The sequence below is a fragment of the Sceloporus undulatus genome, chromosome 1 (genome assembly GCF_019175285.1).
Source record: "Sceloporus undulatus isolate JIND9_A2432 ecotype Alabama chromosome 1, SceUnd_v1.1, whole genome shotgun sequence".
In the NCBI taxonomy this organism is placed as follows: Eukaryota; Metazoa; Chordata; class Lepidosauria; order Squamata; family Phrynosomatidae; genus Sceloporus; species Sceloporus undulatus.
In genome coordinates, this window is record NC_056522.1 from 189,151,395 (window position 1) to 189,170,093 (window position 18,699).

At 38.6% G+C, this 18,699-nt stretch overlaps 1 protein-coding gene across 4 annotated transcripts in view; it reads right to left on the bottom strand.

Moving 5' to 3' along the window:
* NBEAL1 (neurobeachin like 1) overlaps window positions 1-18,699 on the bottom strand; it is a 125,217-nt gene that overhangs the window by 89,499 nt on the left and 17,019 nt on the right. For all 4 annotated transcript variants that reach the window (XM_042470460.1, XM_042470448.1, XM_042470437.1 and 1 more), the window contains exons 3-6: window positions 11,775-11,866; window positions 3,089-3,250; window positions 2,068-2,149; window positions 123-250 (exon numbers count right to left, since the gene is read on the bottom strand). In XM_042470460.1, coding sequence (XP_042326394.1) covers window positions 123-250; window positions 2,068-2,149; window positions 3,089-3,250; window positions 11,775-11,866 — 464 coding nt within the window. The remainder of the gene's footprint in view (window positions 1-122; window positions 251-2,067; window positions 2,150-3,088; window positions 3,251-11,774; window positions 11,867-18,699) is intronic.

Consider the following 18,699-nt stretch of genomic DNA (forward strand, 5'->3'; position numbering starts at 1 on the left):
TATACACTTTCTTTTCAGCAGTGCCCGAGGCTGCTTTCATTGACAAAAAAAAAAAATGGTATTTTTGTTTTGAAGAGACTTAACTCACAGCAATAAAATGTTCACACTGGCTTCACACATACCCTGCAATTTTTTGCCTCCAATTTCGATATGGATCGTAGAGACTTTCACAAAAAGCCAGTGCATGCCTCACAAACTCTTCTATGGGTGTTTGGTCTGCCACTTCTTTTTCCTTCGTTTTACTCTTTAACTAAAGTGAGACAGAGGAAAGGGGGGGAGGGTGGATAACCCATCAAAATGATTCCAAACACATACATTTTGCAAACATATAGCCCTAGAAAGGAAAGGAAAGTGTCTTCCATGAGCCAGATCAGAAAGCTCTAGGGACAAAATTAGGAGGCTTAAGACATCTCCTAGTCTGAACCAGCCTTAGGTCCAAAACACACTACAGAAATCCAGTTTGAGACCGCTTTAACTGTCCTGGCTCAGTGCTAGGGAATCCTGGGAATTGTAGTTTATTGTGGCACCTGAGCGCTCTTGACAGATGTCTCATAAAACCAGTTCCCAGAATTCTTCTGCAGTGTGTTTTGGAGACACCAGATCAGGGCCTAGATTTTAACAAAACTGAAGATTTCTATGCAGTTCACTGAAAATCCTATATAGGCTCTTTTCTCAACTGTGTAAGATATACAAGCATAATGACCAAATAATGTACCATCTATGTACTCATGAAACAGTTTGTCTTTCAGCAGCAGACTGCATTGGGGCAACAAAGTGACATAAAATGGGAGTGAGTCCAAAAAGAAGTTTTGAGAGCGGGTGTGAAAGTTCCTGTAGGAAAAAGTGCCTCTGGATCAAACGCTGTATGTTTTCCATGTTTATTTCTCCAGAGGTTTCCCCCCAACCTCTTGTTAAATCTGAAAATGATCATAGGGGATTTAAGAAGTAGTTTGTGAGTTCTCCTCTGCAAAGAAAAAATGCTGCATTAAACCAGATGCAAACTGGCAGAAGTTATCTGCCAGAGTGAAAAACTGCTGCCATGTGGATATTTTCAAGTCAGTTTGTACTGAAGAGTTCATGGGGAATGAAAAACACTCTTGTATGTAATGCTTTAAAAAAAAATTTCAGCAATATTTCCATCATGCACCTTGGCACAAAATTAACATTAGTAGTACATTGTCTTAATGACAGATATGAGCTATCAAGCCTGAAACCTCCAGTGTGTTCTAGTGGCATGGAGATTTAGGGAGCTGTAGTCAAAAATGTAACTTAAGGAAGGCACATTTTCTTGGTCTCAAGCTCCCACTGGCAACACAGGAACAAATCATACCGACTTATAGTTGTGTCTGTAACCAATATTTACTCAAAATACTTGGAATACTCAAATTATGCTATATAAATACTAACAACAACCACTACAGATATGGTTGACAAAATTAGCAAAGATATACGGAACAGGAGGCTTCAATGTAATTTGGGGGGGGGGGAACTATTTCTAACTATAGTATATTTGGAACATTCAAAATATAGTGTGTAACAAAGGCTCTATACAGACAGGCCAAAATAAAGCTGCTTCAGGTCACTTTGGAGGTATGATGTTTCAATTATGCATGCATCCTAAGAGTCCGGAAACTGCACCAAAGCTGCACTCCAGTCCTTAGGACTGGAGCATGGCTTTGGTGTAGCTTCTGGACTTTTAGGACGCATGTATCATTTAAACAGCATACTTCCAAAGTGACTCAAAGCAGCTTTATATTGGCCTGTCTGTATCATGCCAAAATTTGCAGAGATGGTTTAGGGCTAAGCATTAAAATTAGCAGGGCAGAATTATTAACATACTTCCAGGATGATTATTCTTTCATAGGTTTATTATATATTCCTAAATAATTTTTAAGTGCTTATTTAACACTGTAGAACAGTTTCAATGGTGTGATTAAGAACATTCAAAGAGACAGAAAAAATGAGCTACAAATCAAAGATAAGATAAACAGTTAATTTGAATGAGGCGTTATTTACTGTCTATGAAAAAGTAAGTTAAGCAAGTTACATATGCCTGTTACATTCTACCTGTTGAATATAGAGTGTAGTCATCGTAATGACGTGATTAATATAGGAACAAGACCCAATCTCTTCCACGTTAGCCAAATTTCTGAAACAGAAGTAAGCACATGAGAGGTAAGACATGGTAAAACTGCTTTAACATGATTTAGCATTCAGTCAAAAGACTGAAATGAGAGAATGTGCATAATTATTTCTAAAAGCAACTTGTACAATGTGTGAAAACACTAAAATGCAGAGTAAACTCATATCAAGAACCTGCATGCCTTCATACTGGAAATATGACCCAGGCCAAGAGAAAGAAAAACCTACCATGGATAGGATCTAAAGCCTTCCTTCACCTATAACAATATTGTTCACAACAGCACAGTATATAGAGGCCAAACATTTCAAATTTGTGAGGGTCACCTGGACACTGTAAGTGAGTTTTTGGAATATGAATTAGATTTGAACTAGAAATAGGGGAATGCAATGCATTTCACATCAGATGGCTTGCCCCTATATCATTCTGGGCACAGGTACTCCTAATTCTCCATTACAGTGGTACCCCGGGTTACGAAATTAATTCGTTCCGCGGCGCCCTTCGTAACCCGAAATCTTTCGCAACCCGAAAAAGCCATAGGCGCTAGCGCTGGAAGCCGCGATTTCGTGCGAAAAAGCGCCGGAAAGCACCAAATTTTTTTTTCGTAAGCCGAAAAAAAACCAAACGTAACCCGGAACAGTTTTTTCCTATGGAATTTTTTCGTATCCCGGAAATTTCGTAACGCGGTGCTTTCGTATCCCGGGGTACCACTGTACTGACATTACACTATGATTATGAGGATGGAGAGCATGTGATGTGGGGAAATAGTGCTATGAAATAAGTTAGAAAGAGGTGGGTTCCAGAAAGGTTAAGCAACAGAAGTGGGAGTTGGTAAGACAGAAGGTGGCTAGCTAAAGGGGGAAGTACTAGTGGCCTATCACCCTCCCCAAGAAAAACACTTCCTATCCATCCTCTGAAAAGGCATCCAGTTTAGATAAAATAAAATACCGGCAAAGGATTATGAAGAATTTGACGAGGAGAAGTGACAAGGCTTGCTGTGGTTCTTCCAGTCCATCTGACAATTTCTGGACACAGTTTAGCAGCTGCAGCCTCAAGACCTGAAGGATGTTATCAGGAAGCAGCGATATTCCAGGAGGAACATCATCCACCCTAAAAATAAACCCAGCATTTATTTTTAATAGCCTAAAAGCATTATTCTTGCAGCTTTTTTTATGCCTTGGCAGCATTACTGCTTTCAAGAACACAAAAGAATACCAATAGTTGAGTGTCAAAGGGTAAATAAATTAAAAGTATGGCAATAACTTCAATTTAATTGAAATTTCACTTTAATCTAATAGTTAGCCATTTAATTTTTTTTAGATTTTTAAACCTTTTTACTTTCCCTATGGAATCATCAAATACAACTTACACATGGCGATGATGAGATCATAAACAGGTACAGGCTCAACCACTAAATACCAAACAGATGATCCACATACAGTAAAAAAAATATCGTAAAAAGGTTTCAATGGCCGTGACGTACATTAATTAAACTCATTTTAATCCCATTACTTTCAGTAGTAAAGACTTCAATATATACACAGTTTTCTCGTGGATTTAGAAGTGCTTAATCAAGGCTAGGTTATGTCAAATATTTTTTACAACATTATGTTTTACAGGGAATCAAAGAAAGGGGCATTAAAGCAATGTACTAGTTAAGGTTCTGGGTATAGCCTGAAATGAACAGGGCAAGTATCAGAAGTACAGGTTGAATCTCCCTTATCTGAAATTCCAAAATTGGAAATATACCAAAATCCTAAGTTGTCCACATGGGTGGCTGATATAGGGACACCTTTGCTTTCTGATGGTTAAATGTACACAAACTGTTTCATGCACAAAATTAGTAAAGATACTGTGTATAAAATTATATTCAGGTTATGTGTATAAAGTATATACAAAACAGAAATGAATTTGATGTTTAGGCTTGGGCCCCATCTCAAAGATCTCTCTCTCTCTCTCTCTCTCTCTCTCTCTCTCTCTCTATCTATATATATATATATATACACACACACACAAATATTCCAAAATTCGAAAAGCATAAATAAATAAATTCAAAATACTTCTGTTCCCAAGCATTTCAGATAAAGGAGACACAACCTGTAAACTGTCCCAGTTTAGAAGCAGACCAAAGCCCTGCTCAAGTGACAGAACCCCACTAGTGGTCATGTGCAGCTCCCAACTGGAACCACTCAAGCACATCAATGAACTACAACTTACTCTGGACAATAATGCCACTCTTTCAAGGGCCCTTGGTGGCAGACCTTTACTTGCTTACGGACAGCCTCCAAACCTCAAATAGGTATTCACCAACAGGACAACGCACAACACATATAGCAACACAGGTACTAAGCTTTGATACAAACCAAGATGCCAACTCTGCCCACACATTTATCCAAGAAATGTCATCACAAGACCTAATGGCATCACCCACAATATTAGGAGGGCCTTCACATGCTCATCCTCCAATGTGATCTATGCTATACTGTGTTAGCAATGCCCTTCAGCACTTTACATTGGGCAAACAGGCCAGTCCCTGCACCAGAGGATAAATGGACATAAATCATATATTAGGAATGGGACCTCCAAGTCATCCTATCCTCAGCAGGCCTGCTCAGGTTTTGCAGACTCAGGGCTATAGCTTCCTTGATTGAGTTTATATGTTGGTAATGTGTTCTTCCTCTTTTTCTACTGCCTTCTACCTTACTAAGCATTACTGACTTTTCTAGTGAGTCATGTCTTCTCATGATATGGCCAAAGTATGACAGTCTCCATTTAATCATCTTGACTTCTAGAGAGAGTTCAGGCTTGACTTTCTCTAGGACCCATTTATTTGTCCTTCTAGCTGTTCATGGTATCTGCAGATCTCTTCTCCAGCATCACATTTCAAATGAGTTAGTTTTCTTCCTATCAGCTTTTTTCACTGTCTGGCTTTCACAAACATCCATGGAAATGGGAAATATGATGTAATGGATACAATCCTAAATTTAGTATTCAATGATATATCTTTACACTATACAATGGGAGAGAGTCCTCTAACTGAGGCTCCATCACCTTAGAACTTGAGATACAGGGATAGCAGATAAGAGGGCAGAGGTACCAAGCTCCACTCCTTTGACCCTGCAAAACACATGCTCTATCTCATCTGAGCATCTGTAGACTCCGCTCCTAGTCTGCCCAACTCTGGCCTCTTATCTGCTATCCCTGTATCTCAGGTTCTAAGGTGATGGAGCCTCAGTTAGAGGAAGCTCACTCATTTGGGTGGGTTTTGCTCTTCAAATCATTGCAATTTCATCCACAACGCTGTTTAACATTTTTGGCATCTGCTTTGCTATGTCCTTAGAAATCTCAATGATTGGAATTTTGAATGTTCAAGAAGCCAAAATAAGCAACACTCCTCTAAATGAGAAAGACCTCCCTTACTACATCATATACGGTAACTCCTCTTCTGTTTTGGAATGTATAATGAAGGGTGGCAGACTCCTTCCTGCTGGACTGCTGTTCCTTAACATACAAACTATAAAGCTGGCTCTGTGTTAAAGAGGGAACCAGGCAAAGCACCTCCTAGAAATTCTTTTGCATTTACCTAATAGCCACTCTAGAGATCTAGGTCCAGAAGCCTCCATTTAAATTTTTCCCAGTGCTCCCAAATGTACCCTCATTCCAAGGCAATAAGATAAATTAAAATGACAGATCTCAGGGCAGGTATCAATACTGGACACTGGCAGCTATACTGAATCTTGACTGTCAGTCTGGAAACCACTACATTCCTCATTCTCACAGACTTTTTACATTGGCTGACCGATAGGATGGCCACTTAGCTCCTAGGAGTCCTGTCCACTGTTTTCCTTTATCACAATGTTATATGGATCTTAGTCCCATGTTCCAAATGCATCAACTGTGAAGAAGTAAGCAGAGGCCTTGTATCCCTTAAAGTGGAGGTTTTCCTTGTGTATTCCTTGCTTACTTCCTTGCTTACTTTAGATTTTCACATTCTTGCCCATAAAAATGGTAATGTGTAATACAACAATAACATTTTTTAAATGCAACTTGTTTCCCTGAACTAAACAGCTTGTCATACCACTTGCTCACTACAATAGGTGCTTTCATTAATTTAAACGAAATCCAGAAATCACACAGTTCTCCAGATGATGAAACAACACTCCTAGTCATCAAAGCCTAGAAAAAAGCAAGGAACGCTGGGAGTTGCAATCCAAAACATCTGGTGGACAGCAAGTTCCAGTTTAACAACAACAATAAAAACAAAAATAATGTGAATTTTGGCAATTATTAATAAAGAGTTCTGCAATTGCCTTGAATCTAACAAATACAGTGAGAACAGGAGGAGGAAAAAAACTACCAGCCCAGCCTAGTACTTCTATTATTTTCCTGACTCCTTCATTCCCGAAACAGAACTAACTGCTTCTAATCCTCCATGCTAATTAGAAGGTCAAAATCAAATGAGAAATAACATTTTCAAAATTACAGAATACAAGTAATTACAGGATATCAACATCTCTGCCTGCTACAAAAATGGCCCCCAAATTAGTCATTTAAACAGAAAGCCTGAGGTGTATTGTTATATTTATGTGATAACTCTTATTCTGCAGCTGACTCAAGCATCCCTATTGTTCAAGACACCTTATTGCAGGTGCGTCCTCCTCTGTATATTTAGCACAGTCATTAGATTGAGAGATTGAAATTTCTTTCGCAATAAGAAAGGGGGAATAAAAATCTTCCCTTCAGCAAAAGCAAACAGGCTTTCACCAGCTGGCAAGATTTCACCCTTTCAACTGTAAGTAGAACAAGATGCCACTGATGCTCTGGGAAGCACACAGAGCAGCAGAGTGGATTAATCTTTTGTGTCCTGCAAGCACAGCTGTCAAGAGGCCCAGATTCTGCTGCAGACGGCTTGGCCTCTCCTCCCAACAGAAGATGTTACAGGCAGACCAAGAACCGGCATGCTAACATCTAGGAGGCCTTACAATGTATTTCTCAGCATCTCTCAAACAGGATATTGTTGAGTTGGAAAAGGAGGGGAAAAACGGTAACCAAAATGGTCAGAAGGTTGGAACAACTCCCGTATGAAGAACAGTTACAATATTTGAGGCTACAACCTGCTCTCCATATCCCTGGGTTCTTTATCCATGGATTCAGCTATCCAGGGTATATTGCATGTATAGCGTGTATGGTGTGTGTGTGTGTGTGTACTGTATACATACATATACACATACACATACACACACACACGTTACAAAAAGCAAAATTTGATTTTGGCATTTTATATAAGGGATAGCATTGTACAATGCCATTGTATTTAATGGGAGTTGAGTATCCACAAATTTTGGTATCCATGGGGGATCCTGGAACCAAATCCCAGGGGATACCAAGGGCTTGTGGCATTTGCTTGGTGATGGGAGAAATGTGAGTAGGGAGAGATTGGGATAGATATGTGTCTTACTAGACATAAGGTGGAGGAAATACATAGAGAAGCTTTTCTACCACTCTCTCTCTTATAATATAATGGCTCCTTGGTATCCACGAGGGTTTGTTTTCAGGAACCTCCATGGATACCAAAATCCGTCCCATTAAATCCCAAAATTAAGTTCCATTATATACACTAGAGTAAAATGCTGCCTCTTATATAAAATGGTAAAATTAAAGTTTGCTGTCTGAAACTGATTTTTTTTAAATATTTTCAAACCGTGGATGATTGAAACTATGGATACGGAGGGCCAAAATTTACCAGAATGCTGGGTCATCCAAAGAGGTTGAATGGTGCGAAATTCAACACAAAAGAAAAATCTGTACTTCTTTGCACAGTACAGACCGGTAGTTAAAAATGTAAAATTAATTGCCGCATAGGTAAAGATATCCACCAATTTAGATGGCTTTAAATGAAGATTAGGCAAATTTACAGAAGATGGAGCTATCAAGTTCTAACAGTCACAAGGGCAACATTTCCTCCAATAGTAGAGGCACCTATGTACCAGTTACTGGAGGAAGCACTAGCAGATGGGGAGGGGGTTGCCATTATATTCATAATTTGCTTCTGGTTTCTGGTGTGTGGCCACACTGTGAACACAACATAGGGCCTTAAGTCTCACACAACATGATTCTAGTCATATTATGACTCTGCACACTTTGTGACCAGAACATTGGACTAGGAGGGATCTTGGGTCTCATACAACATGACTCTTGTTAGATTTTCAGATATATACATCCACCACTATTTCACCAGAATTTAATCCCTTGTAACATCTCGGTCATGGCTAGACAATCACGTCTAAGGGGAAACCTTTACACTTTTTAACATCTTAAGGGACTGAGGTGCTAAGCTACTCCAGGAATGAATTGGGGAAGAAAAGTCTGCAATAACCGTTGCATACAAATGCAGTTAGCAACATCCCGCTTGGAAGACCAAGAATTACCTCATAGAGAGTTGTTCCTTGAAAAAGGAGAAGTTCAAATTTCTAAGTTGTGGGTTATAAAACAATTCTACAAAAACAAACATTTAAAGCAATAGCTGTTCTTCCATATACAAATCCGTCTTTATATTCAATACATTGTCGCCATTACAAATTCATCTTTGTATTCAATATTCCATCAGTATTACAAAGATATATCATAAATACATTTTGGCATATTCTGAAAGACTCCATCTTTCACAAATCCAAATAATCACAGAGAGCAAAAATTAGTACTCTTCTAATCTAATATCAGAGAGTCAGTGTGATGTAGTAGTTTGAACATTTGACTATGGAGATTATCATACGGGGGAGAAAAAGCAGGGAGTAAAAGGCATACAGTACTCCTAGAAAAGTCACACGATCATGCTGAAGATTTTCAGATACATTGCGCTTATCCAGGACCTAACCAACAATGATTCAGGAATGTTCCAGCAACATACCATTCATGGAGAAGTCCCGTAAATGGTTTGTTGCTGGAGCATTTCTGGATCTTCATGAGTTAGCTCCTGGATAAGTGCAATGTCATCTGAAAATCTCCAGCGTGATTGAGCGACTTTGCCAGGAGTATGCCTTTTTGTTCCCCTGTTTTTCCTCATTTGATAACCTCCTATGATTCTGGGGACCAGGGTTCAAATCCCTGCTTAGACAAGCAAATTCACTGGACAAGTCACATTCTCTTAGCCTCATAGGAAGGCAAAAGCAAACCCCCTCTGAACAAATCTTGCCAAGAAAATCCTGTGACAGGGTTGCCTTAGGGTTGCCAGAGGTCAGAAACAATTTGAACAATAGCAATCTAATACAGGTGATATAATGGCAATGTCAGCCATCCAAGTAGCAGTCTTCTTGTCCCTTTAGCTGACTAGGTATTTTCTCTTGTACATCTGGTACAATACAAGTCCAACCCCATATGCTGTTTTTTTAGGTCGCAACTTTAATCCTGTCATTAATCTCAGAGCAAAACACTAGATTTTATACTAAATACTGATCTAAAAACATCGCCACACAATTATGAGAATGGTATTGTTCATACAGAGTTCCAGTCTGCAGGTTTCCCCCCAATTTTAATCTTTTACCATGTTCTTATCCAAAAATACTATTAAAGAGATGAAAAACAGTAATACTTTAATCTAAAAGGTAATACAGTAAAAATCCAAATTAACCTGCCAGGTTCCACTGATATTATTTCTCCTTTAACTTAATCACACAATGTGCCTGCACATCTACACAATTCACCAGGCCAAATGTGACTTGTGGGTTGTGATCTGCCAGGTATTTTGCAACGTTTCCCGTAATTAAAACTGATGGGGAAGTGTATCTTTTTGTTTGCAGTGCTGTTAAACAGGTTTAAACAATCAAAAGGCATATTCAGTCATCCATAAGAGAAATCAATTAAGGCTACAATCCTGAAAGCTGTTATTTAGTGGTTCCGTTCAGTCATTTTAGACTTTGGTCTCAACAGTTTTATACATACATACAACAATTTATATGGCAACTTGTGTTAAGGAGGAAAAAGAAAACTGTAATAACTGAATTTATCAAATGAATTTATCCAGTTTATGTTCCATAAGATTAGCAAAAGCATACATGTATTTTTCATCATCATGAAGAAACGACAAATGGCAGTTTTTCCCCTTCTTGTTAAATCCTGAAGTATAAATAAATGCACACAATTCAAAATATGTATTTTTACAAATGCAGCATCATCTTAGTCAATGGGGGAAATATGTACCGAAGGACATGCATTAAGAAAAAATCCTACTACCTTGTTAGGTAGTCAGCCCCACTGGACACACTGTCTTGCCCTTCTGTGTAAACACACAAAGAACTCTGCTTTTGAAGATTTGCAGCCCCTCAGCTGCAACAAGTACAGTACATTCAAGAAGCACATAGTGCATTTATTTCCTGGTTCAGTGCAAACAAGAATGTTTACTTGCCTCTATAATTTAGCAGTTCAAACCCATTTTTAAAGAATGTAAATCAGGACAATCAAGAAATACCAGTGAGACTTTCTCCTCCCCCCCCCCCCCCCCGAGAATCCTAGCCACAAAAATAAGGTTTATTCACATTTGAGAATTTACACTGGGTTACTGCTGCTTTAAGCAATAGCTAACCTGTAGTGGTTTGACTGGAATGACCTGGAAATTGGTTTAGAATACACTGGGAGTTGTGTTTGAAAGACATAAAGTGCAGCACATCAGAGAAACTGGTGCTCAGGGAAAGTTGTCTTATGCATTTTAAGGAGGAAGTAAAATTGTATTCACTTCTCGGACATGTGTTTTTGCTTTTTTGGGGTGCCTTCAAGTCATTTCTGATTTGTGGCGACCCTAAGGCAAACCTATCATGGGGTTCTCTTGACAAGATTTGTTCAGAGGTTTGTCACTGCTTTCCCCTGTGGCTGAGAGCATGAGCAATGAACCTCCCTTTTAACAGAGGGCTTGGCGTACAAAATGGACAGTGGGTGAAACTCACGGATTTGGCAGTCAGATAACAATGCTGTAACAGGCCTACTCTGCTGAGCTAGTTCTATATCTATTCTATAAAACATCATTGGGTGTCCCATTCTACCGGTTGATGCTTGAAGGCAGAAAGCTAGATACAATATTAGTCCTACCTAAAGTTGATAGATCTAGTTAGTCCTAACTAATATAATTCTATTTATTTCCATGTGTCTACTCAAGGTAGGACTAATACTTTATTTAGACCACATACAATTATGTGCAGAAGCACTATATACGGCACATTTTCCTGCAAAATGTTCAAATAAAAAATGACAATATAGAAAAGTCCCATATAAATAACATTTGTTGTTGCTGCTGTCGAGTGCCTTTAAGTAGTTTCCAGTTTATGGAGACCCTAAGGAAAACCTATCATAGAGTTTTCTTGGCAAGCTTCATCAGAGGGGGATTGCCATTGCCAACCTCTAAGGCTGAGAGAGTGTGACTTACCCAAGGTCTGCCAGTGGATTTTTATGGCCAAGGTGGGACTTGAACCCTGATCTCCCAGTGACCCACTCCAGTACCTAAGTCATGACACCACACTCGCCTTCATAAAATAACATACATTTATAGATATGTAAAGATGCACACATGCTTATGTTAAACTTCCTTATTAAGTCAGTAATATTATTACTACTCAGGGACCCAAGTAGAAAATTTGTTTCTACATACCGAGTGGGTAGTTTCTCAAAATCCACATCCAGAAACTGTTCATAACTAGAAACAAAACTGTCCAACCAAAGCTTCAAATAGTCTGGGTCTTTCTGTGAAGGGAAACAGATATATTAAGTTGAATTTTGTCCAAAATGTATTTAAAAATATGTTTACACCCTCAAAAAAATTCTGTCATAATTATGCATTTCTCTAGATTAGGCCAACATTATTCTTCACATAATGATTCTTGATTCCAATCCGACTATTTCTGAGATTTTCAATAACAAGTCTAAACATTTTTTCAGAGGTTTCGGTTCCTAAGACACTTTTTAAAAAATAAAAAAAGGAAAAAGGTAAAAAATAAAACCAGTATTTTCATACAGTGAATTTGTAACCATGATATATATGCTAGGACAACTTTCCTCAAACGAAGGTCCCCCAAATATGTTAGATTACAATTTGCATTGTCCTCAATGAGCATGGACATTAGACTGCAGTGAGAGGAAAACAAGCAGATTAATAAAGCAACAAAATGAACTCAACCTGTTGGGTTCCCAAGATGAGAGACGAAAACAAATGCAAAGGTTTATCTCTCAAAGACAGAACACACACACACACACACGAAACTAGGTCAAATCACTAACATTACCAACTAAAACCAGATATCAGTAATCTAGAGCCAGAGAAGCCAGAGAAGACTTCTATGTTAGACAGAGGAGGGCAATTGCGGAGGAAACAGGGCCATTTCCCATCCCAGCAGCCTCCCAGTGGACCATGCCAGTGCGCCAAACATGACCAGAAGGGATATCACTTCACTTACAGATTTTCTTTTTTGACAATTGCAGGGAAGGAAGTTTGAAGACATGTGGAGGCAAAATACAGTGAAGGATTGGGGAGGAAAAATGCTGCATTATGCAGAGGTTTTGACTTGTTTTTCTTGGGTGTGGAGATGAAAAAATGACCATGTTTATTGTTTGTTTTTATGATTGTTTTGTTGTGCATTCTTGAATGTTCTGCTTATTACAAAAACAATTTTAAAAAATTTAAAGACGCCATTAGGGAGACTGGTACGGTACAAGTTGAATTTCCCTTATCTAAAATGCTTGGGACCAGAGGTGTTTTGGATATTGGGATACCTGAATTTGCATATACATACATAATATCTTGGAGATGACACCCAAGTCTAAATACAAAATTCATTTATTTATGTTTCATATACACCTTAAACACACAGCCTGAAGCTAATTTTATACAACATGTTTAATAATTTTGTGCACGAAACACAGTTTGTATACATTAAACCATCAGAAAGCATTGGTGTCATTATCTCAGGTGTGTATGAAAAAAGTTTTGGATTTTGGAATATTTCAAATTTTGTAAATTAGATAATAACGCACCTTGCTTTACAAAGGACAGTCCTCTATATGAAGAACTAAGTCCATTTTAAAGATAATAAACTATAAGGAGGGGGATAGACAAGAGACTTCAAGCTGCCTAGCAGCTATTAGCATCTGGTCAGCAGATTGAGCAGACTATCAGGTTGTTCTGTCACAGTGTTCTTCACTATGGTCAGATTATTGCATTTCTATTTAAGTCCAAAATTTCTGAATTTGCATCTATAGATATAAATCAACACAAGCACATTTGATGCAAATCTGTGCCTTCCTATTTTCCGGGAATGGGCTAGTGGCTACTCTTGGGAAAACAGTAGCTAACTCTCAAGATACTGGGTACAGGTATCAGTTTTATCACATATTGCCTTCACCAGTTTAGACCTACCATTACTGGAATAAAATCAACACAGCCTGAAGGAAACTCATGTAGTTCTTGCAGCTCTCAATCATATAACACAGAGGTGACTTATCTCTGCTACCCCTGAGAGGTTTTTTAGGCCTATAATACTTATATAGCCTAGCCAATTTATCCAATAGTGAGAGATTATGGGAGCTGCAGTCCAAAAACATCCAGAGGAATACAGCTGCTCATGCTTGATCTGTCCCTTGTAGTACAGATCCTATTAATTTTAGACTTAGGAACATGGACATTATGCATTCACTTTGCCTGTTTTTTGAAACACATGAAGAACTGCCAGTTTCTGATCTTCTTACCTTTCTGAAGACACCTCCATTGCTCTTTCCTTCCCAAATCTCAAGGCATCAGCCATTCCCAATCTTGATATATGAATTCTGGGAAAGGTGTAGTGACTATTTTTATTCCTTTCTTTATTCATGTACATGTGCTTGACTCTAATGTCCACTGTAGCCTCTCTTGGGTAAACAGTGGCCATGTCTCTTTTGGTGTTTATAGAAATTTAAGTCAGGAAAAGAACAGACATCAAAGGTCTACTCCAAAATAGAAACACTGCTTGAAAAACCAGAACAGGAGGGTGACTCACTTTAAGAGTAAATATGAATTCTTCACCAGGCTGTTGTGTTGTTTTCAAAAAAACGTTTCTGTCATTTCAGTTGACAAATCAGCCTGTACACCAATGTGGCAATGAACAAAAGCTGAAAATATGTGCTAGAACTATGCTCATATCTAGAGAGCTGGAAATTTCCATAAAGAATAAACATCCAAACTCAGTCTGGAAGATGGTGTTTTCCACAAGTGGTTAAACTATGGTCCACATAGTTGCTACAAGGCCTTGCCACTACCCTCCCTGAGTCTAAAGCCACAAAATCAATCAGAAAATCATAAAACAAAATACGGAGTATTCTTCATCTATGCTCACTCTCCATTCAGGTCAACCACTGTGCTCCAATTAACAATTCATCAGTGTTCCAAGGAGCAGATACTGCAAATGACAAGTTCCATCAGTCCAGAAACCAATAGCCATTCTGGCTGTGGCTGATGGGAGCTGTGGCCCAAAATATCTAGAATTCAGAGGCCACATGGATTGCCAAAAATAGGAAAAAAAAAAAAAAGAAGGAACTCCTGGTTTTGAAAAATATATATTTTTAAAAAGTAATTAACAAAGAAAGTGATGCTGCATTCTTTTTAAATCGTTTCTCCTGGAGGCTTCCATGACTTTTTTACCAGAAAAAAAGGGATGTCCAGGGAGGCAGTGGGTATAAGGACCACAAAAACAGCCTGAGGGGCTGTGCTTTGTCCTAAAAGCACTATCTATTCTAGAATGCTGCATTTTGGTGAGAAATTTAGAACAATTTGAAACAACTTGGACAAACACTCCTGGAGACAGGAGCCCTTTGGAAATACAGTGGACCCGTGTTATACGCTGGGGTTTGGTTCCAAGATCCCCCGTGTATAACAAAATCAGTGTATGCTCAAGTCTCATTAAATATAATGACATAGCAAAATTGTGTCCCTTATAAAAAGTAGAAAATCAATATTTGATATTTGAAATTTACACTTTTTTTTAACTTTTTCAAACCGTGTATGCCTGAATCCGTGTATAAAAAATCAGTGTATAAGAAGGGCCGACTGTACCTGTATTCTGTGTCCAGATTAAACTGAGTAAACCAAGAAGACAGTATATATCATATTTATTGTCATTTCAGTGGAATTACACAGCATTTTAGAGAAAACAAAAAGCGTACATTCTGAAAATATATACTTTCACAGGACCAGCCATACCATTAGGCAGAGTGAGATTGTCATCTGAGACAAGAGCTTTTGGTTGTCATTGAGTAGTATGTTATTCAATATTTAATTTCTGTTTGCATTTTTACAACTAGAGATAGTAAGAGGTGGCTGAGGGAATTTCTACTTCCTGTGCTCAAAGAAATTTGCCTGGATTTAAATACAGTCATCCTTCCACATCTGCTGATATTACAGGTGCAGGATGCCTGTGATAGTGAAAAAACCACAAATAACTCTAGACACACACACACCAACCCATATTTAACACACAGAAAAAGTATGATCCACAGGTTCAGTTCACCATGGATGCCTCTGATGTGGTGGGGATCCTTCTCAGGGCAGAAGTGTGTATTTGGGGAGGTTTGCCACCACCTTTGCCGATGCCGTTTCTCATTTTATGCCTTCAAATAGTTCCCAACTTACCGCAGCCCTAAACTTATAAATGGGTTTTCTGAGGCTGAGAGTGTGTGGCTTGCCCAAGCTCACCCAGCAGATTTCCATGGCTGAGCAGTGAACTGAACCCCGATCTTCAGAATCATATACTCCAACACTCAGACCAGTACACCATGCTGGCTGTTGCTCAGTATGCACAGGGATTTTATTTTAAACATATCCTTATTGCTTCTATACACTAAACTTGCATTAAGAGTTTTTCTTGGTAAATAACCCCATGTCTTTTATTGACTAGTTTTCTGCTTCTTCCTTCTGTCTTGCAATTTATTAATTTTAAAGTGGTTTTATTCTTGCTTTTAATTATCTTATGGATTTATTCTGATATCTGCCATGCTTTGATGGTTTTTAGCAGGAAAGTCGAATAGAAATATTAAATAAGTCTCAGTATATGTATCTGATTCCTGACGCTCGTTTTTAAGATGCTTTTCTTCCTTGCGTTTAGGCATTTCTTGTACTTTTCCTCTATCCTGCCTCCAAAGTTTTCAGGATGGTATATCTTGTTCCCCCTCTTTTTTACCCTTACAACCTGGTGAGGTGGGCTAGGCAGCGAGTAAGCAGCGAAGGAGAACCATGTGTGAGAGACTGTTTGGATATTTCATTATTTTGTCACCCAGTGGAGCTTTATGTCTGATTTATAGTAATGCCTGGACAGAAGAGCCAACACAGTGGGGTGGTCTGAGTGTTGGACTAGGACTCTGGAGATCAGTGCTCGAATCCCTGCTTGGCCATGAAAACCCACTGGGTGACTTTGGCCAAGGACCTCTCAGCCTCTGAACAATTTTTGCAAGACAGGTTTTTCTTAGGGTCACCATAAGCCAGAAATGACTTGAAGGCCCACAATGATAACATTTTTTGGCAACGTCTGTGTTAAGAGCTGGAACCTTTGTATTGCTTCAAGCATCACAATTTTTAAATGGAGTCATTTCACATTTTCAGCTGCCATTTATCAGTAATTGGCAATTAAGCAGTGTGCATTTATATTGAACCTGAAAGACTTGCTCTTCAAGAAAAGTAGTTATCCCTAAGGGCCTTAAAATCAGAATGAGTGCAAAGTTTTGAAGTGTTTGTAAACCTAACTCTGTCAAATTAGAATGCTGTTACAGATGGAGGTGTGTCTGTGTATAAAAATTAAGGAGTTTCTATGCAGCTTTTCATTTCGTCCCAGAATGGTTTAGAACTGTGTTACCAACTACAAAATTCAGAAAAATTAAGATACAAAACAGTAACAAAATATTTCATTACTAGGGATGAAGGACTAGGGAAGTGATCAGGAAATGCCTATAAGTCTTTCAGCAGCTGGTAAAACATCCTACAATATATGACAATATTTAGGACAATACAGTAGAGATGATAAATGATATGGCCTCCGTATATATTGTGTTGGACAAGTATGCAGTCATTTGTCTTTGGAGATACACTGATTAGACCTACATGGACTCTTTTAAAGCTGAACTAGACAAAATGTTTAGTGGCCAGCATGATTCCTGGTTGCATTACACGGCTGCTGTGCTGCAAAGTGAGTAACTTTTTCCCATGTAGGTGTGGAATGCAACACTGAAAATAGTCAGAGCTGATCCAGCTTTTGTTTATCCCAGCCACTACTTCCTGATGTGTCTATAAACTGTGTTGAACTTCGCTCTTTTGATTGTATTATGAAGTTTAGCTGAAGGTCCAGGAAATCTGTTTGGAAAGGTTCAAGATTCTGGTCAACATACAGTTCAAACACAATCAAAATAACTTGTGTTGTGTCCACACTACAAACTTACAGCACTATGAGGTGTGTTATAGTATTTGGCTGTTATAAGCTGCTTATCCACAGTACTCAGGGCCAGACAAATTCATAAAAATGAATTCTCCTTGAATTTACAAGCAGCACAATTCTGTGTTCAAATCATGCTGGCTTGGCAAACAGATTATCACAATTATTTAGAGAGTAGGCTAAAGCCCAGGGATCTTTTATGCTGCACAATTACAGTGCTAGGTTTCCCCTTTAATTACCAAAACAACATAGCATATAATCCTGGGATGTGCAGCTGAGAAGGGGCAATTACAATTCTCACCTAGAGAGCTCCTCTGGTGCCTCTGACTCAGCTACAAATCCCAGGATCCCACAAGAAGCAGCTCTGGCAATTAAAGAGGAGTCATAAACTGGTGTGGTGTAATGGTTTGAATGTAGGCCTATGACTCTAGAGACCAGGGTTCAAATCCCAGCTCGGCTATAGAAACCCAGCTTGGACAAGTCACACTCTCTCAGCCTCAGAAGAAAGCAATGACAAACCCCTTCTGAGCAAATCTTGCCAACAAAGCCCATGATAAGTTCTCCTTAGGGTCATTGTAAGTTGGAAACAACTTGGAGGTACAAAAGACCAACACTTTGGATGAAGTGAGTTTATATCCGTGAAAGCTCATGCAAAGATTAAAAAAAAACTGAGTTCTAAATTTGATAGGAAATGACTTGGTGAACAGTGGATAATGTTCATACATATCCAACTGGTTAACCTAGGAATGAGGAATGGGTGGCTTTATTAGAGACTTCCTCTTAGCAAACATGAGTTATTATTATTTAATAATATAGCAGGGTCTGATGTGCAGAATTTATCAAGAGGCCTTCAATCTTAATTTTATGTTACTGCTTTCAAAAGTTTGCTTTTCAAATCAGACTAAAGTTGGGTAATCCAGTTGTTTCATGCTTTAATTACATATCTGGTTAGGTACTTTCATCTCTGCAAGCCAAAAGCTAAATTGCAAACAGACATAATGCAGTTTGACACCACTTTAACTGTCATGGCACATTGCTATGGAATTCTGGGAATTTGTAGTTTTGTGAGATATTTAGCCATCTCTGTCGGACATCTCTGGTGCCACAACAAACCACAAATCCCAGGATTCA